At 43.1% G+C, this 25,969-nt stretch overlaps 1 protein-coding gene across 1 annotated transcript; it reads right to left on the bottom strand.

The window, feature by feature from the left end:
* Positions 1–3,065: 3,065 nt before the first annotated feature.
* Positions 3,066–24,595, bottom strand: METAP1 (methionyl aminopeptidase 1). Its single transcript, XM_033160476.1, has 11 exons — positions 24,406–24,595; positions 18,482–18,533; positions 16,730–16,842; positions 15,020–15,080; positions 13,570–13,661; positions 12,451–12,534; positions 9,331–9,469; positions 7,260–7,391; positions 6,271–6,414; positions 4,711–4,776; positions 3,066–3,807 (listed from the first exon to the last, which is right to left on the bottom strand). The coding sequence occupies exons 1-11, from the start codon at positions 24,517–24,519 to the stop codon at positions 3,644–3,646; spliced, it is 1,161 nt and encodes a 386-aa protein (XP_033016367.1). The 5' UTR covers positions 24,520–24,595; the 3' UTR covers positions 3,066–3,643.
* Positions 24,596–25,969: the final 1,374 nt, after the last annotated feature.

The following is a 25,969-nucleotide window of genomic DNA, read 5'->3' on the forward strand; positions in this document are numbered from 1 at the left end:
CAGCTGCGTTGTCCCCTTTTCTTAAATGAATCCGGGTTATGGGATGCAAGTTTGGAGGGTGTTACTTCACACCTGGACTGAATCAGTGGAGAGCGGGAAAGGCACGCTACCAAAAAAAAAAAAAATCTACACTCTTGTTGCAGGTCAGGACATGTCAAGGGTCTTAGATGAAACAGATCAGCTTTTGCCAGCTTACAAAAGCTAGTGTTTGCAGGTCTGTGGCTAAGATGCTTTCTAACTCGGGGCCAAATGGGTTATGCAATGGGCCAGGTGCACCCCTTCCCCGAGATAGCAGGTGCAGGAGCTTCAGAGCACATTAGCTTACTCTTTTTTAAAAAAAAATGCAGCTATGATGTCATATTGAAATAGCACCTGAACCAGAGTGGCTACAACTCTCAAAATAGAGATAGTTGATGGTTTCGATTTTAAATCTGGCTCCTTGTAAAGCAGTTGCTATGACATCATCTACTGCAATTTGAGAACTTCAATCTACAAGGATTGAATATTTACAGGAGAAATGGACTCTGATCTGGGCTACTTCAACTGCGTACAGTCGTACCTCGGGTTACGTACGCTTCGGGTTGTGTACTTTTCGAGTTACGAACTCCGCTAACCCGTGTGCGATTCGCACATGTGCAGAGCATTTTTTGCAGGTTTTTTCCAGTCTGCGCATGCGCAGAACGAATTATTCGGGTTACATCCTTTTCAGGTCACGTACTGTAACCTGGAACGGATTAAATATGTAACCCGGGATACCACTGTACTGTCTCAGCAAAAACATCTTGAAAAGGCCCTGCAGTAACCCCTATTCTTCAGAGTCCAGTATCCAAAACAGGCTTGTCCCTGAGTGTTGCAATGTGAAGACAGGCAAGTTTAGCAGCACCCTCTTTAAAAATGCCAAGTTTCCCATTTATTGGACTAATACTAGCACAATATTTTGGGAGGGTTTAAGGCCCCACCCATGCAGTAACTCCTAACTCCTTTTAAGATTCTACTTGTGAGTCTCCTGCATCTAATCCTATTTAACACCCCTACCCCCTTTGCGAGGGCGATAAATTAATCTACGTGTGCAAATTAATCTACTGAAATTTAAGGGACCCAAGTCATGTTCCTTAATTTCAGTGGCTCTACTTTGAATAAATCCTAGTTGCATAGCACCATTTGCCATATAGTCCTGTATTACATTATTCTGTAAAACTATGGTTTGGGCTTGCGTGAGCTGGAAAAACTTACAAAAAAAATTGCGTATGCAAAAAGTTGGTTTGCTCTGCAGGATTAAAATGTAGAACATTCCTCTCCCCTGCCCAGTTGATTTTCTCACCATTAAGTCTTTATGGAGCTGCTTGCAATTCATGAGGGAGGAGGCAGCTTGTCTTGCTGTGGGGCGGGGGTGAGCCAGCTTGTCTTGCCATTCAGGAAAGAACACTATAAATGTCTGATTGCACTTGTTTGCAGATTGAAAATGTGCATTAAAAAGCACATGTTGCAGGATCAGTTGGGCCCAGGGCTGAACATGCCCTATTTCATCATCACTGAATGGTCTTCCTGAAGAATCTCTAGATTTAATTCCATGAGCTGAAGTCAAATCCTTTAATCATGGGAGAAGATTAAAAGGGAGAAGTAGGTTATACTGCTTAAAAGTAACTTGCAAAATAGACTCCAGGGTCAACCATCCAGACTTTTAATCTCCTTAAATGTATTGCATACATTGGTTAACTCCACTCAAGATATATTGCGGCCTGTTTTGTTAAAATCTCTGCACATGCACCTAAGTGCTTGTAATATTTCTGAGTCACTTTACCGCCTCTTAAACACATTACAGAATGAAAAACAATACACTTTCAGGAAGAAAAAAAAAACTGAGGCACTCTGGGAAAGATTTCTTTCAATTTCTTGTTTAGTCACAACCGCCTTAAGAATTGAAGTTATGTGCTGTTGACATGGGTAAGATGCTGAGGGCTTTTAGAACTCCTTGCAATTCTCCTGACGAGATGTCCGACACCAGAGTAGAAATGTGACGTGTTGTGCCCATGATTTTATGACCTGATTTCTCTTCAATAGTTTACTGAACTCCCAACACTGTAAGGTTAAGAGCGGGCACTAGGCTAGAAAATGTGGTTGAAAAACCACCTTTCCCAAAGTTACTGCTGGGAAAAGTGGGAGGATAAATTATGCCAGAATTGCCCGTACTGTACCTGGCCTAAGAACACAAGCAATTTCAAGGGCTGTTCAATTTTTGCTTCTTTCGAGTGCATTATCTTTGCTTAGAACAATTTGCTTTGGTGAAACAATTGCAGTGGCTAACTGGAATATCACACAATTTCCACAAAGAGCCATGAAAAGGTGCTCAGACTGCAAAATAAAAACAGGCAGCATCTTTTTCTCTATTCTATGGACACAGTGTTCAGTCTTGGATCCCCATCATCCCTGCCCATTGGCTAAAGTGGTTGGGAATTATTATTACTATTATTATTTAGAGAATGATGGGAGTTGTAGTCCGATAGCACGGGGGGGGGCAAAATCGAACACTTTATATAGACCAATTCTCATGACTTGGTGAAACCTCTCTCCTTCAATCCAGTGTGGTTCTTTTTTGGTCATCCCAGAATGGGAGTATCCAGAACAGAAGTAGCAATCCAAACACAGCCATTGATCCAGCTCCTGCAAAGTAGCATGTCACAATTTCTGTAATATTAACTGAAACCATGCACCAAGCGGTCTGCGTGGCAGGCAGCCACTTGGCCATGCACATAAATTCACTGCAGATTAAAAGAAGCTGTTGAAGAGATTGGGCTTGGACCTCTGGGACATGCCCTTCTTTAGAATGCACACAGGAGAACAGAAACTTCCCCGTTTCAATCTCATTCCTTATCTAAAATTAAAAACTAGCTGCTTCAAAGCGAACCTTGGAACATCATTGGCTGTCGAGCACTACCTGTCTTGAGGCTGTGTTTTGGTTAAAAAAAAATGCACAGGGCGGCATCTCAGTTATTTTGTCCCTCCCCAGCCCCTTTAGAGAACTACCTGTAGCAATTGCCAGCCAAAGAGAAACAGGCCCACCACAATTTACAGGCAGATATTATACTTCCATATACAGTAACAACAGGGTGGAAGAGGGGCAGACAGAACAAAATTCCGATTCAACATTTTCAAGTAGAAAATTCCACCTCTGAATTATACACAGATGAAAGCCTAGTCCATTTAAACAGCTAAGGAAGGGTTGTCTTTGGAACAAGAAAAAGTTTAAACTCTCAGGTGTTGCTTGTAAAAACAGAAAGGCTTGTTTCTGAATCCTTGCATCCACCACGAAAAGAAGCTGTGTGTGGCTGCTGAGAACGGCGGCAGTGACAAGCCCGGCTGAGGGGGTGAAATGAGGTACCATAAGGACAATGATTTGGGGGGGGGGGAGATAAGTTCAAACAATGTTGGGGTGGCAGGAGAGCAGAGACTGGGGCTCTAAAACCTCTGCTTTTCAAGCCTACGGCATTAACCTCTCAATGCAAGGCTGCATCTCCTACCTACAGTCAAGAAGAAGAAAAACAGGTGATAAAATCCCCCCCCCCTTTTAGCCTGTACTCTTAGTGAAACACATAGTACAGAGCAGAAGAGATGCTTGGGTTCAGGCCTCCCAGCTTGGTCTACACTAGCACTGAGTCATGAAGTGAGGGCGAATGCTATCCAACCGGCGGGTTAGGATGTCACACCCAGTATCTGTGACCAGCAGTGTGTGTTCAAACTGGGCAGAACGCTTCCCGTCTCGCGTCACAGCAGTCCAGCCATCAGGCCAGGTCTCGTCTTGCCACCCACCTAATGAGAAGAATGCAAAAATTTAGAACTTCTTGTTTAAAGGGGGGAGAACATTACACATTTTTTGAAGGAGTTTTTGATCAGCCGTTTTAGGTTTTGGTGTTGTTTTTACTTGTGTCCAAATAGCCTTGATGCTGGTGTCTTTTCTTCCTGTACCTCCTCTATTCACTTCCCTTTTTGTTGTTGACTCGGGCATCCTGCTGACACTCATAATATACTACTCCAGCATATTGCTTCCATTCGTTATTTATTTCAGGAACCACTTTCTATGAGGCATATCAAAGTGATTACAATATAAAAAGAATGGCCAATAAAAGCATCAATAATGCAGCACAAATTATCTCCTTAATTTAACTAAGGTCTGCATTATGCAAAATGGTTGGCGAATAGAGAATCTACCTTGCCAAATCTGTTAACAATCACTGAAAATGCTCTGAAATGTAATTGTTACACAAAAAGGTAAGGACTAGGTAAAAGGTTGAGAAAACCAAAGACCACCTCAGAATCTCTTGAAGTAAAGACTTTTAAGAAATATGATGCTCAACAGTGTGGCTCTTTTCTGGTGTCTAATTGGACCTGGAATGTTTTTGGAAGAATTTGACTGTTCATATGACCTTGTTAAGAACTGGTAACACTTCACTTAGATGACTTTACGGGTGATATAATCCTTTGTGCCCACATGAACAAGTTGTAACGCCAGGAATACAGTACCTACTGCAAAGACATTATTTAGTAATGCTCAGTAGGAAATTGCTGTTGTAGTAAATAAGTTATATGTGAGCCACAAAGAATTGAGAAGCATTAATCCTATAGGTGTTTCCTAAACAGAGACTAAGAAAAGTCATTCAGAAAAATGTCTGCAATCAGAATTAAAATCCCTTAGATCCACAGCTGCATAATTACCTTCACAGATCATTGGTTCTATTGTAAACGCATGGCCAGGCTTCATTACACCAACAGCCTTATTTTCTGAAAAGGCAAAAGGGATCAAGAGAGTGTAAGAGTTTGTAGAAGTTAAAAGATACAAGATAAAATGCAATGGGAACTTAATGGTGGTAATTTTGTTTCTACCTCTGGATTGGGATGCAACACAAAATTTTGGTTTGTGCCAACCATAGTGTTGAAAGGTCAAACTATGGTTTTTTTGAGTTCTGATTTAAAACATGCAAACCATCGCTTGCCTGCTTTGGTTTCCCATCTGCTCAACACTCAGCTTAAGTTCACTCCTGCCCCATTTCCATGGAGCAGCAGCCTCTTTAGGTGAAGTGAATGAGCCCAAAGTCATTTGTCAATTCAGAATACAACCAGTCCCAGTTAGCACAAACTATGGTTTGCAAATCTGCCTCACAACTGTGGTTTCAGATCTTGGTTTGTAAATCCAAAAGAAACCATGGTTTCAAAGCAGGCTTAGGTTCAGATGTTAAAAAGATCCATAGTTAAGCTGAACAGCTCATGATTCCGCATTATTCCTGAGACCAAGGCTCTAGCTATATTTGAGGAGATACATGTGTGGTCTATACAGGAGCACAAACCAAATTGTGGAGCCAATATTGTGAAGTCAGTCTCACAGAGGACATGTAACATATGTCAATATGCATTACAAGTCTTTCTTTGGGTGCCCCAGCCATGTAGAAAAGCAGGTGGGTGGCAACTTGGGAGAGTCTTTCTCACTGGTGGTGTTTGTTTGTGGACTGCCCTTCCACAAGAAGTAAAGTCCGCTGCAGCTCAGTTGTTTTGTAATTTTATTGCTGTTGGCTTTGAGTGGGGATGGCACTGTTTAAGTTGTCCTTTTTCTGCTCTTAGGTTATTAGATTTCTTCTTTTTTAAACAACAACCACCTTAATTGTTCTGCTGCTTTTATTGTTGAACGTTTGTTCTTTGCATGCCATTTCAAATATACAGAGATGATAATGATATCAATAAATATTTAGCAGCTTCATACAGGCAGACCTTTAGCCCAGCTCTGTCTGCTTCAGATGGCAGCAGTTTCATTAGATCCTTTGTACTGGGAATAGCAGAGACAGAAACTGTGGCTCCTTGCATAGAAAGCAAATACAGCCTTCCTTAACCTAATGCCCACTATATGTCTCCAACTCCCAACAAATACAGCCATGTTGGCTGGAGTTGATGGGAGTTTTAGTACAAAACATCTGAAGAATACCAGGTTAGAGAAGGCTGCCTTACTGCCTTGCTTCCGACCTATAATAGGGCGTATTTAAGCTGATAATCGCAGTCACAAGGATGGTTAGAGAAGGAGGCTACTTTTCGCTCTTGTGCCAATCTGAATTGAACTATGTGAAGTATGTACCTCTGCTATCTCTGTAAAACTTACCCCAAAAGCTCTTTATGGCTACAGCTCAAAGGATGTGGGAATTCATTATTTTAGTCTGGGGAAGTGCATGGAATACTTAATTCTTAATGATTGCTATCAACTGAAAAGCAGCAGACACTGCCCATACTTACTGGCATAATGTGGCACATTGGGAGCTGTGTGGAAGAGCTTATGAATCCCATGCCCACAGTAGCTCCGAACTACGGAAAATCCATTGGCTTGAGCATGTTTCTGTATAATATTTCCCAGCTCTCTATATCGAACACCAGGTTTCACTGCAAAGTAAGTCATACGTTACTTTACTAAAATGAACACAAACAGGATCAGCTAAGGCAAAGGTTATTATTTGTATTTCTGCCCAGCAGAAATGATCATTTGTGCACAAGAACATTCAGCAACAGGCAAACGCTACCCTTCAAAGGAGATCTTGCAGGAGAAAAGTATTCTAAGGAAGGGAATTCTAATCTAATACTTCAGAAATGCAAGATTCAAATTCTGATATTCAGACAGTTATGCTGGTAATCTTTTCCAATCTAGCTTTCACTGCTAAAAAAAAGAAACGGACCTTTGCAAATGCCAAACATTTCATGGGAAATAACTCCAGTCATCAGTGCAACCTACGCATTTTAATATGTTTAACTGTCAAAGCTCACTGTCTGGCCTACGAAGAATCTGCAGACTATCCCACAAACAAAAACAAAAAGCTTATAGTGTGCCTAAAGCTGATAAATTTCAGAGTATGCCTTCAAACACTTCTGTTTATTAAGTATTTATCACCCAGAAATCTGACAAGATAAACAGACTGCAGCTATCAAGATATTCAGAAAGAAATCCTGAACTTGATGCTCCATCTCTTTTGTAGCTGAAGGAGTCCATTCAAGCCTGAGTATTCAAGCAATTCATTGCAATTAATCACCCCAGATTGATCATTGTATGCCATTCAGCAGCACTGAAGGTATAGCTTTGGGCAGCAATTTGGCACAGTGCATTACCTTGGATTAAGGCACACTCCATAATGACACAGCGCCCAGAATATCTATCAGCCTATCAGTCGCATGTCAGAGATAAAACAAGAAAGAAAAAATGAGACATGAAATCATAGGCTCCAGCCAGCCCTTACCTGCATCAATTGCTTGCATTAGGCACTCATATGTTGTCTGGACTAGTTTCTTTGCACCCTCATCAACTTCCCCGACGTAAAATGTCTCATTGAGATCCCCATGATAACCATTTCGATAAACGGTAATGTCCACTGTAAAGAACAAGAGAAAACATTGCATTTCCTGTATTTCATGTTTCTGACCCTAAAATTATTACAAAAGAAATGTGATTATATCGAGGAGAGAAAGATGCCATAAAACCAGCAAGTACAGAGAGAATGAGAAGCTATATTAAGAAGCTTTCCTGGCAACATTAAGGCTGCAATCCAATGCACACTTTCTTGGGAGTAAGCACCCATGAACGCAGTGCTTCCAAGGAGGCATGCAAAGGATTACACTGCAGATTGACTTGTGTCATCCCCAGACAGGTCGGAGTGAATGCGTAACAATGTCATATTGGAGAAGGAAGGGGGAACTTTAAGACAAAAAACACCAGGTGTAGCCAATAAAAAAAACAAAACCTTTTGACAGCAATGCCCCAGTTTGTGATGTGTGTGAACTGTAAGAGTTAACGTGGAGACGATTCTACTTTGAGACAGGTGGACTTCATGGGACAAGCTTTAGGCCTCTTACAGCCCTAGGATCTGGGGATGAAAATCAAGAGTGGAAAAGCAGAGCCATAGGCTCACTGAGAGACCATTTGCACTACACGCAGAATGTCGCAGTGTCAATCTGCATCAACTCTAGCTTTTAAAAAAGGGGTGCAGAAAGACCTCCCATGAGACTTGATAGATATAGGTTTAATTGGCTACAGTTTTTGTTTTAAAACGTGTCACTGCTGGTCAGAAGGGACACTGTGCTAGACACACCCCTGGTCTGATTCAGTACAATAAGCCTGCACCTTATGTGCATTTGGCTTGTGCGATTCCAACCATACGCAGCTGAAGGCAAGCTGGTTGAAACTGCACACGTCGACTCCCAAGCAAGGTGGAGAGCATAAAAGCTCTTTCGCACCAGGTCTGCTTGGGTTACCCAGCACAAAAAGAGCATTTAAGCTCTCTGCCTTGCTTGCTGGGCAAGGCCTGCTCAGTGTGCCAGTTCTCACTCTCCACATCCCACTAACTGTGGGGCGGCTTACAAGAGCTTGGGTATATGCTGTTTTTGTGCATATATGTAACCCTTGGAACCAAACCTCCATGTAAGAGACAAGCATACTGTATAAGGTAACTTCATGGGGCTTGAGGTCAGAGGGTTACATCCAATGCAGTTGTTCCATTAACACAAAACCCTCCTCTCCTTCAAGTCCTATCCCAGCCCCAAAATCTCCTCCAGAAGACTGGGGAAAGCCTCAAAACAGTTTTGGGAGGGACAGGAGCACACATGGAGAGGAAGTCCCACTGCACAGGCAGAAGTCTTTGGGCTAATGGGACGATTTTGTTGGCTATAACCCACAGCTTTGCAGGGTCCAATTTTAGGGGGCAAATTTCAAGTAGCTCACTCCGCAATAGTTCCAGAACTCATTATTTATTCCAATATGATTTCAGAAGACATGCAGGAAAGCACAGACCAATCACTTGAAAAGCCAAAGTACTTGGGCAGGGAGCCAACAGGCAATGCAATGAATTATATCCTGCCACTATTGAAGTTATTTAGAACGCACTGTTGCAATTCCTCCCCCCCACCACCACCACACACATTTCCTCCATCTACTTTAAGGTCGCTGTGCCATCATTCACCAGGTTGTATAGCAGTACTGGCCGCAAAGATATCAGTGCCCCTTAGCCCAGCTCACACAGCCCATATAGAATATACATTTGCAGCTTTCATTCTGCACAATAGAAAAAAAGAAATCTCTTATGGAGAACACGCCCCACCCCCACAGCACAGCTTACAGCTTAATTTACCTGCACCTAAGCAAGAGAAATGAGTTTCACCATTAGAATTTAAAAACAAAACAAAACAGTAAGACCAACCTGTATTTCCAAGGAGGGGGGGAATCTAAATATAAGTCCTATTCATTAGTGGCATCTTTCCAAACATCATAGCAAGTTTTTAAAAGGATACTAAAATTACTTAAATCGGTTTTCCTACCATTAACGATATCACCCTCTTGTAAGCGTCGCCTGTCTGGGATTCCATGGCAGATCACTTCATTTACTGACGTGCAGCAAGACTTAGGAAAATTATAATAATTCAGCGGGGAAGGATAGCAATTTCTGGCAATGCAAGCCTGAAATAGATTTTGAAATATTCATATTATTCTAAAGGAGTTAGAACAAAGGCAAGGAGCCTAAGTGTGTGGCAATCTGGAAATATGATCCACCAAACCAGTATGACTTATGTCCAAGTCAATTTATTTAGGAATGGGCTGGTAACCTTTTCCTAGACCAAATGTTTCAGTGCTGTGCTAAGCTTCTGGATTACATGGGGGTCTTCTTAACCAAACAGTCCTGTGAAACACAGCTCGCTTCTCTACCCTACATTAACAGCTGTCTGACTCATATGCACATTACATGCTTCCACGTAACATATCCACAAGGGGGGGAAATCTAAAGGATTTTTTGAGAATAATCTGCCCCGGCTGTGAATTGAGGAGCTGGTGCACTGAGGTAGCCAAGGGACTGAGCTCTGAACCAGCAAGTCCCCAAGTCAAATGTTCCCCATACCACAAACTCCAGACAGATTTAGGCAAGTCATAGAATCATAGAATTCTAGAGTTGGAAGGAACCCTAAGGATCATCTAGTCCAAGCCCCTGCAGTGCAGAAATATGCAGCTATCCAGGCTCCAGGGACTCGGCTTCCTCCCCCCCTTTGGCCATAGATAAGCAGAACAAAGTGAAGAGAGTCCCTTACCATTTAAAGAGTCTTTAATGATCACGGGGGGGGGGCGGACAGCCATTCTCAGAATGAAGGTGCTCCCAATTAAGGTTTCCACCCACCCTAGTCACTTCCGTCTTGCAACCTCATCTTGCAACCACCATGCTTTTTGTGTAGCCACCTTATCTGCTCTACGTGACCTTGGACTGATAGGCTGGACACTTTCCAGCAAGAGAGAGTGTGTTGGCTCTCTCTCTTCCAGTTCTTCTTCACTTTACTGTTCACACACACACCCCAAATACTGCCCAACTTTTGTCTTCAGAACTATGCCCCTCTGCAAACCACTGTTCCAAATCTATACTGCCCCACTGCTCTTGGGCAGCTTCAGGATCTTGGTCAGGAGCAAGGGGGTGGGGAGGCTCCCACCATTCCTCATCAGAGTAGTACTCCTCAGCCTGGTCTCTGGCAGCAGCTGTCCCATAGAGCAGGGGTGGCCAACTCCCAAGAGACTGCTATCTACTTACAGAGTTAAAAACTGGCAGTGATCTACCCCCTTTTGGGGGGTTCAGGTCAAAGTTGTTGAGCTTTCTTAGGGAGAGGGAAAGCCCCATTTTTGGGGGGTACAGGGCAAAAAAATGAGTTTTTTAGGGGGGCCAGTTGTTGAGCTTCTTTGGGGGAGGAGCCAGTGATCTACCACAGATGTCCAGTGATATACTGGTAGATGACGATCTACCTGTTGGACGTGCCTGCCATACAGGGATCGAACCTGCAACCTCAGCGTTATCAGCATCAGGCAACATGGGGAAGGACCATAGCACAAGCTCTGCATACCAAAGGCCCAGGTTCAATTCCAAACAGCTCCATTTCAAGAAAGGAAGAAGGAGAAAGACCTCTATCTGAGACCCAGACCTGCTGTCATAGGCTATAATATGACCTGGTATTAGGTAGCTATGTTCAATGCAAGTACAATAATACGGACCTACCCGGAATTAAGATTGCTGGAAGAAATAGCAACAACCTCAGATATGCAGATGACACAACTTTGATGGCAGAAAGTGAGGAGGAATTAAAGAACCTCTTAATGAGGGTGAAAGAGGAGAGCGCAAAATATGGTCTGAAGCTCAACATAAAAAAAAACTAAGATCATGGCCACTGGTCCCATCACCCCCTGGCAAATAGGAGGGGAAGAAATGGAGGCAGTGAGAGATTTTACTTTCTTGGGCTCCATGATCACTGCAGATGGTGACAGCAGTCACGAAATTAGAAGACGCCTGCTTCTTGGGAGAAAAGCAATGACAAACCTAGACAGCATCTTAAAAAGCAAAGACATCACCTTGCCGACAAAGGTCCATATAGTTAAAGCTATGGTTTAGTGATGTATGGAAGTGAGAGCTAGACCATAAAGAAGGCTGATCGCTGAAGAATTGATGCTTTTGAATTATGGTGCTGGAGGAGACTCTTGAGAGTCCCATGGATTGCAAGAAGATCAAACTTATCCATTCTGAAGGAAATCAGCCCTGAGTGCTCACTGGAAGGACAGATCCTGAAGCTGAGGCTCCAATACTTTGGCCACCTCATAAGAGAAGACTCCCTGGAAAAGACTTTGATGTTGGGAAAGATGGAGGGCACAAGGAGAAGGGGACAACAGAGGACGAGATGGTTGGACAGTGTTCTCGAAGCTACCAACATGAGTTTGACCAAACTGCAGGAGGCAGTGGAAGACAGGAGTGCCTGGCATGCTCTGGTCCATGAGGTCACAAAGAGTTGGATGCAACTAAACGACTAAACAACAACAACAACCTTATAAGGACATTTTAAAAGCTTATCTGAAGCCCCTAGAACAACAGTGCCATATAAATGCTATGTATTGTCATCACCATATTTTTACAATCTTTACTTTTCTTTAAAATTATTTCATCCACTTAATGCAGCAATGAGCAAGTCTGAAACCCTGCTGAGATAACTTCTATTAATAATTTAAAAAAAAAAAAACTATTTCCCCAGCAGTGGGAAGATGGGTAGAGTTGCACCTTAGTGCTTACAGCCTCCTTGAAACGTCCTGGCTTATGTGCCAGGGTGGCATAAGGGGCAGAAGAATGCCACATCCTACACCTACTGTTTACAGAACAAACTTGGTAGGAAAGAAGGCTGGCAAGGAAGGGCATTTTACAATACTATATTGGGCCCATTAGAGAATGTCAGAGGCGACACATATGGAAGCAAATGACACCAGAGAACCTTTGGCATTCTCAGGTTGCTTTAAGAAATGGAAATCGTGGTTTGAGCGATGGAGTTGTGTATAGTTGTAACTGCACAGGAAAATCAAGGAAGCGTGTTACCAAATATACCAAGCATAAAGGCACAGCAGAAACAAAAATCCAGAAGTATCCTTACCAGATGAACAGCATGGTCTATTTCTTCAGTAGTTACACCTGGCTTTACCATCATGGCAGCAACATCTAATACCTCTCTAGCAAGCTGCAAGAAAAAGAAGCAGAAGTTATCCTCAAGACAGAGGCAACATTCACATATAACAAGTCAGGGTTTCCGACTTATCACAGGTTACCAATGGACAAGCAGAGAATTACTGCACACTGGCCGACAGCTCTCACTTTGCTTCTCCCCTAGAGTGAGAAAGAAAAACAAATGAGAAAGGCCTTGACATCCTGTTATGTCCAAACCAGGGATCTGCCATGCTGCTCCTTAAGCCATAGTCACTAGCCAACCCTAAGCAATAGTTTGTTGTTGATTTACGGACTGTGGTTTCCTAGGAAGTGGCAAACCATGATCCCTCATTCAGACATTACAAGAAGTGCAAGGCTTTCTGGTTTGTTTATTCTGCTCACGCCCAGTGGACGAATGAAATAGCAGCAATCAGGAAGTATGCAGTAGAACACTGCTAATTCATTGTAAGCTTCAGATGGGGCGAGACAGCCAGGGCAAAAGTTCTTGTGATAAGAGAAGTGACGACCAATACCAAATGCGATTTCCTCCCAATGAAGTCTTTACCCCAGGAGACAGAAAATAAGTGGTAGACACGCAGCAATCACACAGCTTTTGTAACCACCATTTATATAAAACAGAACAAATTAACTGAACTTTAGTAGCTTCTTGTGAAATTTTGTAAATGCTGCTAATGCAAATGCATGGGATGTTCAGAACGAACATATTAAAGCATGCATAAAACATTTGATTAGTGTCTAAATTTAAAAAGGCATCACGCTGGCTAAAATATTCATCAACCAGAATTTCACATACAAATCGTGACAAAACAAAATGAAATGTGGGGTACAGTTGAAAAAAAATGTTATACAGAAAGCCATGCAATTCTGGCAACTCTTGAGATACAGACCTTACCAGAAATCATGCTCAACATTATTAATTGCATATGGTAAGATTTCACCTTTTTGGGTACACCTCAATTTATTTGTGCTTTTCACTCACACAAGCATGCAAAAACTATTTCCCTCTTAAGATTTGTTGGGATTATAACATCTTCCAAAATAGACTTACCCTACACACTATTCGCATCCCTTCTATATCTTCTGCAGAAAGAATTTTTATCTGAGAAGTGCCTTTAAGAGCCTGCTCTGATTCAGACATGCCTAAAGAGAAACTTCAATTATTACCTAGTCATAATAATTTTTAGTTAATGGATGCAAGTTTCCCGTGTCCCGAAACCTGCGCCAATGTAATTGAAATAGCTCTTTTCAATAGAAGCAGTAAAATGACACACACACCCCAAAAAAAATCCAGCACACATCCCCAGAGAGGCAGTATTAACATTTAGCTTTTGAGTAGCAGAGAGATGTCTGACATTGGTTTAGTGGTGGAAGTATGAAGAGGGAGATGCATAACAAGAGGTCTATGATATAAAGGGACACAAAACCCACATACCAAACAGCACTTGGGAAAGTGACTTTTCTTCTTCTTCCTCACTCTCACCTTTTGACTACCCACTCACCATATTTGCACCCCCACCCCATTGTGAAAGAAAAGCATAGCAGGAACTCAACATGACTTTAAAAAAACAACTATCTGACTTTTAGAAGACATCTGAAGGCAGCCCTGTTTAGGGATGTTTTTAATGTTTGATGTTTTATGGTGTTTTTAATATTCTGTTGAGAGCTGCCCAGAGGGGCTGGGGAGGCCCGGTCAGATGGGAAGGGCATAAGTAATAAATTATTATTATTATTATTAGGGTCTCCAATCTTTCTGAGACCTGGGGGGTACATTAGGAAATCTAGGAAACTGTTGTGGGCAACACATACACGAATTCATAGAAGCACAACAAATGGTGCATAGGCTTTCACCACTTCCCACCCCAGAAAACAATCTACACACACACACACACACACCAAACCAATTGAAAACAGACAGAAACTGCCCCCTCAAAAAAGTCAACCCCTCTCCACATAAACAACAACAAAAAGCCAGAGGGCATTGGTGAGCACTAAAGGGGATGCCTGAGGTGGCTATAACAACAACAACAATTTATTATTTGTACCCCGCCCATCTGGTTATAGCTCCCTTGCATACCCCATGGGATACCCCACTTTGAATGGACTCGGATCAAGCTGGCATTCAAACATGTTTTTGGGGGGGGGAACCCCTCCCCGAACTTACTCCCCCCCACAAGCAATTCATTTGAGAGAGTTCTCTAGCTAGAAACTGTGGCTGAAACAGCATGGACCACTGCTACATACTACTATAAATTTCTGCTATCCAGTAAGAGCACAGAGTCAATGCTAGATTTCAGGATTCAAGAAACATCACTGTTTGAGACCTTCACTGGGGGTTTTAAGTGCTTTTTGAAGCCTTGTTTTCTAAAGGAACTGGTTGCTAAAAATAAGCTTAGCCTTTGGTAAGCCCATCTGAGACAAATCCATTTGGAAAGAAAATTAATATAGCCTAAATCAAACGCAAGTTTTAAAAGTGAGAATTGTTCTGTATCTGCAATTACCTAGTGGGTGATCAGCATAATCCGGCCTTTGAATGTAACTCGGCACAGGTCTTGTTGGCATCTAAATAAAGCACAATTGGGATTTAAACTTATTATATTTATAGCCTATCCAATAACACTTGTTTAAAGCCAAGAGCTTATAACATAACAAAACACCAAACAAAACAAGATTTATTCCCCAACAATAAAACCTTGGCTTCAGATTATAGAGTCAGATTTTTGGTAGTAAACAAACCATAGTTAAGCTGAGCAGAGTTTGGACAGTCAAACAAACAAACAAACCAAATGACGAATTTATTGAATAACAATAAGAAGTTATTATTTTGGTTTGTTATTATGGTTTGTATTTTTGTGTTTTTATATTGTAAGCTGTCCTGTGATCTTTTGACGAAAGGCTGTATAGATATTTAATAAACAATAATAATTTCTGCGCAAAGAAATCACAGGACACTGCTTTTGGGGAAATCCCAAAATGATTATGCTTGCTGTTACATTAATCGGATCTACTGCAGAGGGGAGTGATTACCCTTTATTATCAAGTGTTTCTTCAAAAACGGAGTCACCAGATGAATTTCATCTCCCACTACTATAGGATGAAAACCCTCTTCCACAGAGCATTCAGTGCACAAAGGCAAGAGCAGGGTACCTGCCAGCCAACTTTGTATTTAAACTCGTGCCCCACATACATACATTCCACAAGCTTTCTGGTTCTGCAGTACCGCAACAGAGATTCTGTCCCTGTCAGGGAACCGCCCAAGCCCAGCGGGGTGGTGGAAGGGCTGTGTGAGGCTGAAGGTTCCCAACACCACCGGAGCAGCAGGGAGACATCCTGCGGGAGCGACAGGCAGGAAGAGAGCTCCGTGGGGGAGGGGCTGTGGGATGCTCCAGGTTCCCAACACCGACCAAGTGGCTCAGTGGAGGAGGGGGCAACAGCAGCTCTGTCACCCCAATTGCGTAGAGGGGTGATTTGAAATGCAGGGATGAGAGGAGGAGACTTGGGATGCCCAAGTTCTTTTCTTGGGGGCGCTCTCGAAAGGCGCCACTTCCAGGATCTGAAAGTGACTTAAGACGGTCATGAACTTTTGTGCTCTGCAATGTATAGAGTTGTACAATAAATCCTGCAAATAAGAGGAGTCAGGTCTCTTTACTCATGGGAAGCCGCTACAGAAACCTCACAGCCTCCCTGCTTTGCCCCCCATTCCACCTTCTCCAACACAAAATGAGCTGCATGCACCAAATCCCAGACACACTTTAAGGTTCTTAGTACTAGAGGACCAATAAGTGTTGCAGAATCAGATCTACTCACATCAAATTGCTCTGCTGCTTAGCAGTATATGCTCAGCCATTTGCAGGCTGAAAGATACCTGTGGGCTGGGGAATGGAGCATGAGAGCATGACTATTAAATTATTGAATATCCAGCTAAAATTGATTTGACCACCCCCTTCCTTTCCTTTGTTCTCCTTCCGTAGGATTAATTTATACTCTTCTAATGCTGTCTTCTAATTTATGATAGTGCCTTGACATTTTTTGCTGCATATTGTCCCCTGAAAACCTAACAACCAGAACTGTGTAAATGTCTTACAAAATTACAGTTCTATTACCATTTTCTCCAACTGGGCAGCATAATTGCTAAGAAATTTTCTTACTGCAGTTTGATCACCAGCAGGATTTAAAAGTGATACACCATTTCAGTTATTTCAGCTACTTACCAGGGGATAATGTGGCCTAAGTTTTCCAGTATATCGATAGCCACCCCAGGGATCTGTGTTGATGTCACCATCTACAGTCCAGGCAGAAACCTCCCGCTTTGCTTTTTCATCCTCTGTTAAGAAAAAAAAAACCAACAAAGCAAAATTACAAAATAATACTATAAGACAACCAACTTCATAAAAAAAACCCAGAAGGAATATCTGTCAAAAAGGAATTTGAGAAGTATATGCGTAACTCTTCATTTTCTTTTAGAATAGGTCTTTTTAAGCTTGGTTTCCCCTTGAAATCCAGATCCAATCTCCTTTTCTTTGTTAAAAGGCTCCTGAAACTGGATTAAGATATGATACATAAGCAACCTAACCTAGACTTCAAGATTGCAACTACAACCAGAACACAGATCAAATCCTTCAACCTTGTCACTAATGGCAGCAAACAGAGAACCATAAACCAGAAAGTTTATGGCTTCCACGAGTGCCACTGATTTTCTGTTCACTTTCTGTGCTTTTATTCACATCAGCTTCTCTCAACCACATTGGCCATTAATAATTTTCCAACACGATTCCCAGCTATTTAGAAGCAACTTCTGATGCGGTGAAGAACAGCAACTGCTTAAGAAACAAAAAAGTCAAAACTCCAGTAACACACCCACTCACTCTGGGTAAGACTGAGTGCATGGAAGACTCGGAAAATAAGCAGAAGCTTTTTTGGGGGGAAAGGAACTAAAGCCTCAAACCTGCATCTGAGCTACACCGCTTCAGACAAGTATAGACTCACATGTAACTGAATGCCCATCCATAACAAAATAAACAAAAAATAGATTATTGTACATAGAAAGGAAGCACATCAGGGAGAAGGCTAGCCGAAAGCCCTCCCCCACCTCCCAGCCCAACACCTAGCTTTTTGTTTGGAGGGAATGTGAAGGGAATGTGTGCTGTATGGAGCTGCATGCAATCACATTCAAGTCCATACCTGGAGTTTGAAGTGGTATAGTCAAGCTATGCCCAACTGGTCGATCGCGATCTACAGGTCGATCGCCTGTGTGATCGTGGTCGATCATTACTCCTAGCGCTATGTCCCTCCTTTGGTGCTGCACTGAACGTTTTGGAATGCAGAAAGCGGAAGCAGTATTCCGTTTAGCGCTGCGTGCGATCTACATTGGTGTCGTTGTTGGTGAGCAGCTTGTTGTATCGCCCCACCAAAAAAGCTCAGCAACTCTGTGCAACACCGCCCCTAAAAAAAGCAACAACTTTGGCTCCTCCCTCCAATGACAATGGGTAGATCACTGCCAGTTATTTTATACTGGGAGTAGATCACAGCCCCTTGAGAGTTGGACGTGCCTGGTATATTCCAATCCTAATGAGAATTGGGCCAGAATTGTGAGGGACTTGGAAAGTACTGCCTAATAAAGGAGCACCCATCTTCACACTGGCCTTAAGTTGTCACTAACATAACTTTTCTCTCCCTATCTAATGGTCTTTAGATACAGGAGGGTAGATTTTGGTTGAACATGAAGATAAACATCTTAACAGAAAGAGCAGTTCACAGTAGGACAGATTACCTAAAGGGGGCCGGGCTCTCTGTTGCTGAAGGTCTTCAAGCAAATACTGGAAAGCCATCTGTTAACAATGGAGCAACTGCACTGAACAAGGGGTTGGATTAAATGGCTTACAACCCTCCCCCCCCCACCCCCAATAACTCTGTGCATGTCAGGGCGACAAAAGGGTATGATAAAAGCAAAAGTATTTTCTTACTTGCTTTCTTGTGTAGCAACTTGTGAGTAGCCCAGCTTCCCTTAAAACATTCCTTAAAGAAAAAAGAAAAAGGCAAGTGGTATAGAGTTAACAATGCTTTGCAATGTATTTAAATCATATAGATAAAGTAGTTCTGCAAGGTACAAGACATACACTATAAAATAGACAGGAGTATGTTTACATCATTAAGAAATCCAATTACAGTTCAAACACAGTATGTTAATTGTAGAGGTCACATATGCACCACACATTTAAAGCACTAGGATACCATTTTAACAGTTCATGGGTTCCCCCAAAGAATTGTGGGAAACATAGTTTGTTAAGGGTGCTGGGAGCTATTAGGAGACCCCTGTTCCCATTACAGAGCTACAGTTCCCAGAGGATTATGGAAGAGTAACTTCGTGGCAAAAGGACCAATGCACAGGTGAGGAGAACATTCTTAGTTCTCCATAGGTAAAGGGACCCCTGACCATTAGGTCCAGTCGTGTCCGACTCTGGGGTTGCGGTGTTCATCCATGCTTCCCCATTATTACATTGATGGTAATCCACCCCGAATAATATTTTCACAGCACCAAACAAGTAATCAGCCATATTGTGGGTGGAGATTGCACCACTGCGAGCTCCACAATCTCTTAACTCCCTCTGCAGACTGTGTATGGACGCTTCCCTGTTTCCTCTCCTGTCTCCAGGTGCCCCCCCTCCCCGAGTCTCACATACCAGCTGCAAAATCCAAACCCAGCACCAACACCAAATCTAATTGTTTATATGCTTCCATTCACCATGTCTACATTTCCGTCTTCCAAAAGGGGTCAAACTTGCACAGGAAGCCATGTTGAATCAAGTGAACATCTCCCGCTATGTAATTACCAAGAGCAAATGTGATTATTTCACCAGCAGCTATCATGTTATGGTGAAACTGTGCCATTTTCCTATTCTTGTAAGAAAAGTACAGTAATGGGATTTATGACACCGGAAGGTTTTCCATTTTGTTTATTTGCTACCTCCAGAAGCAGCTTCAGCTAGCTCAAGGACACCAATTGGCTACTGATAAAGAGAGAGATTTGCACCTTTTGGCTGGTTTCCCCCCCCCCCCCAGGCCCTCTACTTTCCCACACTGGTGTCTTCCCACAAAACACCAGATTAACTTGACACACACTGCAACCCTTGAACTGAGACAGAAGTGCAGCCCACTCCTGTTAACCTCCATAAACGTATTTAGACAACTAAGGAAACTCACTTCAGTGGGAACGGCCTTGTGAGCTTCAGATGAAGGGCGGTAAATAAATTTAATTAATAACTAATAATAATAATGCCAAAGGCTTGTTTTTGTCCCCTTTTTTAATCACCCTCAAAAAACAAACAAACGTTCTTTGCCTGTGAAGCAGCATCACCAGCTCTGCGCACAACCTTAAAAACAATCATTCAGCTGCCAAGACAGTGATTGTCAAAATTACTCATGTTTTCTTTAGTCAAAAACCTTCCTTTTTTGTCACACTCATCCACTCCCTGCTATAGAAAAATACGTAATCTGTCCCACTGTGGGCGATCAGGAGGACTCTGAAGTTCCAGATATGATGAAGGAACCATATTAGCATTGTTATGCAGGCCAGAACCATTTACAGTAAGAAATAAGGGAATTTCCTTAAAGCTGCTCCCACAATCTTTAACAGCACTAAACATGAAGTGGCAGTGGTGCCTGTTTCACATAGAAGCAGCACCAACTAATGAAAAGGCTGGATGTTCCCTTTGCTCTTTTTGGACTATGCTCCTAACATTTTAAGACAGTGGCTACAATCCATTACTGCATTGTGTGGCAGGGAGGTCAATACAGACCCATGTATAATGTGGGTGCCAGGAATACAATCCGCCAGTCACATGCAAAAAGCGTTCGTGTCCTAAAAAATGTCCTACTGAACGTTTCTGTTTCTGTTTACCAGCAGTGCGTTAAAAGACAAGAGAACCGCTTTTAACAGCAGCAGGATTGTTTTTGTATTAACATTTTATTTATTAGAAAGATAAACTTGCGAGACTTACAAAAACACATGTTAAAAACAACTGTAAAAGCAAGAGTAAAAACATTATATATAAAAGAGCAGATGCAACTCATCCCTATCCCACTGAAAAATAATGCTGGATTGGATTAACTCAAGGTCTTCCGAAGCCTGTTTTCAAACATAACACAAGGGATGAGTGTCATCTCCTACCACTTCCAGTTTACTAGGAGATGAGATTTTTTCTTCTTGCGGTGTCTAGCTCATGAAGGCATTGCTACCAGTTCCCCAACATTCGTAAATGGCCATTCTTGTGTCAGCGAGAGCTGATCCAACGTAAGTCACCACTGCATACTTTGCAGCTCTTCCAAATGGCCCAGCTATCCTTACTAGGGGAAAATGGGGCTACTTTTATTTTTAATCATTGCATATCAGGAAGAACTTTCCGACAGTAAGAGCTGTGTGACAGTAGAACGGACTCCCTCGGAAGGTGGTGGAGGCCCCTTCACTGGGGTGTTTTAAGCAAAGGTTGGGAAGCCATCTGTCATGGATGTCTTGGTTGTGATTCCTGCATTGCAGGGGGATTAACTAGATGACCCTTGGGGTCCCTCTTCCAACTCTACAATTCTTTGATTCTATAATGATTCAATCCAAACAGCTTGTGAGGGTTTGCCTGAAAAGTGGCATATGAATAACTTAACTATATATCATAAATGACTATGGTCTGGTACTGAAAACATAATTTATGGTGTGCTTGGATGCACCCTGTCCTTTCATTATAACTAACTGGCTCTGGTTGGTAGATCTTTGGGTTCTAGTAATAAAAACGAAGTAGATCTGCACAAGCCAAAGTCTGCCCATTACAGCATGGAGTCGTGTTTCTGTAAAGTTTATGATTCCAAACACAGGCTTCGATCATTCGGAGCCAATGGGTTGAATAGCAGGTTGGACCTGGCAGGCTGGGGTTCTAAGTCCAACCTTCCAAGCGTGGACACTGAGCAGATCAGTCCCATGTAGGTGGATGAGAATTGGCACATGAAAAACTGAACTCAAAGCACCACTGAATGAACTAGATCAGTTTCAGTACAGCCATGCTGACTATGGCTGATAGAAGTAATCAAAAACATCTGGAGGGCACCAGATTCACGAAGGCTGATCTAGCCAATCTCAAAGAGCTGGTATGGGAGCACATGGTGCTGCTATATCACTCCGCCTACATCTAACGTTGACGTACGAGTATCCTTGATTATATAGCCATTCACACACAAAGAGAAGGTTTAAGCTCAGATCCCATCTGCGTATTTGTGATATTGGAGGGTTTCTGCCCCAAACTGCATCATTTTGCACTCGCTTACACGGGACCCACATTTACCATTTTAGTGTGAAGTGTGAACATTTTAGTGTGAAGAGAGACACATCTTTCAATTTTTGCTTCTTTTCTCTGGTTGGGGATAATAAAAAAAATAGTCCCAGTCCAATCCCTAGTATTCCCAATTCTAAGAGTCAACTAGTAAAGAGAAAGGTTCTCTGCCTGAGACCTTGGAGAGCTGTTGTCACAGTGCAGACAATAATGGTCTAAAATGGACAATTGTGCCTCTGGATTGCTGAGAACTGCAGGGAGGCAGAGCGCTGTTGTGCTCAGGTTTTGCTTTGGGGTTCCCCACAGGCATCTGTTTGGCCAATGTGAGAACAGGGTGCTGGATCCAGCAGGCCAACTTCTTATGTTCTTTGGATAAACTGTCCGACCTGCGTCCTCACATTTCTACCTTATTAATGTTACTCTTACACCTGGTGCTCTTTTAGTTGTTTGGTGCAAAATTTAGTGTATTTAAAATCAAAACACACTTAAGATTCCTATCAGCCATTCAATGTATTAAAGGTCGTTGTAAACAGATACTGCTCTTATCACTGAGCTTTTAGGAGCCAGAGAAACTAGAATGGCAACACTAAGTTGCAGCAACTGTCTTTTTAGAACTCTCAACTCTGGGGTAGTATTATGTTGCAGCATGAAGGTTCAGAGATAGTTGAACACAACACTGATATACCTGTATTTCTAACCCCAGAAATTAAGTGGTAAGTAGTAAGCTTATATCTCCAGGATTCAAGTACTTCTCTTTTAAAATATTGTTTTATCACACCTCCTGCTGTGTGTAATTATAATGGTACAAGGAACAACAAAAATACTTTACTGCTTTGTGTCTTTGGGCACTTTATATTGTTTGTGTCTCTTTTAATTAATGGAAATGCCATTGGGGTTTGAGAGACTGAGTGATTTGGGGTTGGAAAGACTGAATGACTTCATGCATTCTACATTTCTTTTAAGAGGAGGAAAATCTATTATTATCACATTTATAATTACAGATTTCTGAAATCAGCATATTAGGAAATACAGTCAGTCAACATCGGACTATACTGTATTTCATTCTTTCCAAGAAATGTAGCTCCAAAGGACTAAAATCTGCAAAGTCAACTATGTATGACTATAACCAGGAAGACAGTTGTGTCACATGGCCAAAGAAACAACTCCACATGATGCATGTTAAATAATTAACTCATGAAACTTTTAGCACAGTACAATGTCAAAGCCAATCATCAAGTGTGAATTTTTGAAATATTAGTTAAGAGGCTGTGTGTCAATCTCAGTGATTAAATTTCCCATGAAGCAGATACCCTAGATATCTAAGACAAAGCACACTTCTAACCCATATATGGGCAGAAACTGGCTTGCTTCTAAAAAATAAAGGTGCCACAGTTCAAACTGACTGAAAACCTCACAAGTGAGACAAACTGCTAACCTATGCATGCAAATAAATGATGAAAGTAATGTTCCCCACACATGCTCAGTCACCCTTCTTAATTATGTTCTAGGACTAGGTGGGACAATAAAAAAGTAAAATAGTTCCAGGGCTGAGTCCTGGCTCCAATAAAACCCCACGCTGAAACACACTGTGCACAAACAGTACCACCCAAAAAAACAGACTTCTCTATATTGTTTCTGGAGCACAAACCTGAAGCAAAATCCACTCTGCAATAAAAATAAAATGTCTGAAGCACCAAAACAATTACTTGTAGATAGGCTGGGGGGGGGGGAAACACACACACAGCCATCATACCCTGCCCCTTTCTCTCCGAAAAATGCCCTGCAAATCTTGATGACAGAGCTGAAATAAATAGATAAAAACAGCTGTTGCACATGGGAAAAAAAGAACGGGAGACACACAAATGGAAGAACCGCTTCAGCATTTCTGTGGCCTCTTTGCAGCAGGAGGCAGCGGTGCTCCATAGGCTCCCCTGGTCCAGAATGGGGGCCCCCCAACCCGGTTCCTTCCCCACCTCTGCATTTCGACCTGTTTAGGAAACCCAGCGCCACAACAGGAGGGCGCTGTTTTTGCCTGGGGGACGGGAAGGAAACCCACAGAGAGCATGGAAACAAGCAAATAATAAAACCCGTGTCTGTGTGGTTCAGACCTTTCCCAGGGCACCCAAGAAAGAAGGGGGGGGGTTAGGGAGGCAAACTTGAAAAGCAGAGAGAGAGAGTCCTGCTTGCAAAAGGCCAAAGGGGGTCGGGGTCGGGAGCAAGCCCCTGGCAAGCTACTTCCGAGTAAAAAACGTGCCTGGGCTGCCTAGGGACGGGCCCAGCCCTCGCAGGCAGCCCTCATGCGCCACCTGCATTTTGGGGAGGGCGGGAGGAGCTGCGACGGGAGCTCCGGGAGCCATTCCCGGGCAAAAAAACAACAACAACGCTCCCAGGAAACTGTGGGAAGGCGGGCAGCAGCCGTGTTTTCCCTCAGCGTGGGGAACGTGGGAACGCCGGCCAGCCCGTGTCTTGGGCTGGGAAGAGGAGGAGGAGGAGGAGGAGGAGGCGGCGGCGGCAGCAGCAGCAGCAGCAGCCCGCGCGCCTCTGTCTCGCGCGGGGGCAGCAGCAGGGCTTACCTGCGAGCAGAAGTAGGAGCCCTGGATGCCCAGCTTGATGCAGGTGGGGCACTGCAGCTTGGCTTCGCTGCTGCAGCCCGACGTCTCGCACACCCGGGCCTCCACGGCCGCCATGCTGCTCGCTGGAGGAGCCGCCGCCGCCGCCACAAGAGCGGCCCAGCCAGGCGGCGGCAAACCGGGAAAGGGAGGAGGGAAAGGCGGAACTCTCCGCTGACTGAAACGGGGAGGAGCTCCAGGCCCGGCCTTGCCTTCGCTTGCCTGCTCTGGGTGGTAGGCACTTCCTCCAGCGGCTGCACGAGAGCGGAGCAGGCCGAGCCGACAAAAGGCGGGGTGTGTGGGTGTGTGGTTTGAGCAGGGCGGGAATGGGATGGGGTAGGCCGAGCCATCGTCATTTCAGTCTCGGTTGCAAATATATACAGTACAGTATATATATTTGCCTCCCTCCTTTCCTTCATGTCCGGATGCATTCAGCCCAGGGGAGATCATGAGGGTGTGCCTCTGGGCATGTACAAAGTGCCTTTTCCTTCCACACAGACACACGGGCAGCTCCGAGTCGTGTGCGCCTCTCGCTCCCGAATGTGAGCACTAGGGATCCTATTCGGATCCCCGAAGGGGGCCTTCCAACTTGTAAGTTTTATGGTGGAAGGAAAGATCGGGTTGCTGGACGTGTTTTCTTCGTCGCAGCCGTTCTTCTCCAGGTTCTGGCGGCTAAGTAAGTGGTGGGGGTGAGAAAAGAAGGGCTGCGGTGGGAGTGATACCGATTTGAGGGCAGGAAAAGCCAAAGCGAGTGGGAGGTCGACTGTCAGTGGGATGATGCTTCAGGAAAGACCCCCGCAGCTTCCAGTGTAAAGATCTGTCCATTTCAGTCCCCCCCCCGTTTCTCCCCCCATCTTATACTGTACAGTACAGTATTCAGTTCTCCACGTTTTGCAGCAATTCGCAATTTTAAAAAAAATCATGAAAGTTCGCTAGCACGTTAGTGCAGATTACTCCTAAGAGACACGTTTTTATGTGCAATTTTGACTAGTGTGCACTTTTTTGCAAGCAATTTCCCCCAATGCAATGCATTTCTCTGTGTTATTTTCACCAATATATTCAGTATTATGCACACTTTCCCTTTAAAATCCCATTAAAATCATTTCCACTTGATTAAAAGTGCTTTGTTTTGGCTGGATTGTGTGCATGCATGTTGTAAACTGTTGTTTTTGCTGTTTTATTAATGCAAAAAGAACGAGTGTTTAAAAAACAAAATCAGCAAAACAGGGTGTATAGAAAATCAGATATGCAAGATTTCATATATAATTTTTGATTTATTTGATTAGAAAGATAGCTTTACTTTGAAAAGGGGGAAAGGCATTACTTTTGTCAGTAAAGTGTTATATCTTACAGCAATGATGGCTAACCCATGACTAGCAGACCAGATACAGCACCATTTTGATGCTCACATTCACTTTGGACCCCAGTATTTTAAAACTGACCCTTGACCTAAGGGTGCTGTCCACTAAAAATTGTCTTTTGAATTGCATTGAATTAACTTTTGAATTGCATCAAAAAGGAAGCAAAT

Source organism: Lacerta agilis, chromosome 9 (genome assembly GCF_009819535.1).
Source record: "Lacerta agilis isolate rLacAgi1 chromosome 9, rLacAgi1.pri, whole genome shotgun sequence".
In the NCBI taxonomy this organism is placed as follows: Eukaryota; Metazoa; Chordata; class Lepidosauria; order Squamata; family Lacertidae; genus Lacerta; species Lacerta agilis.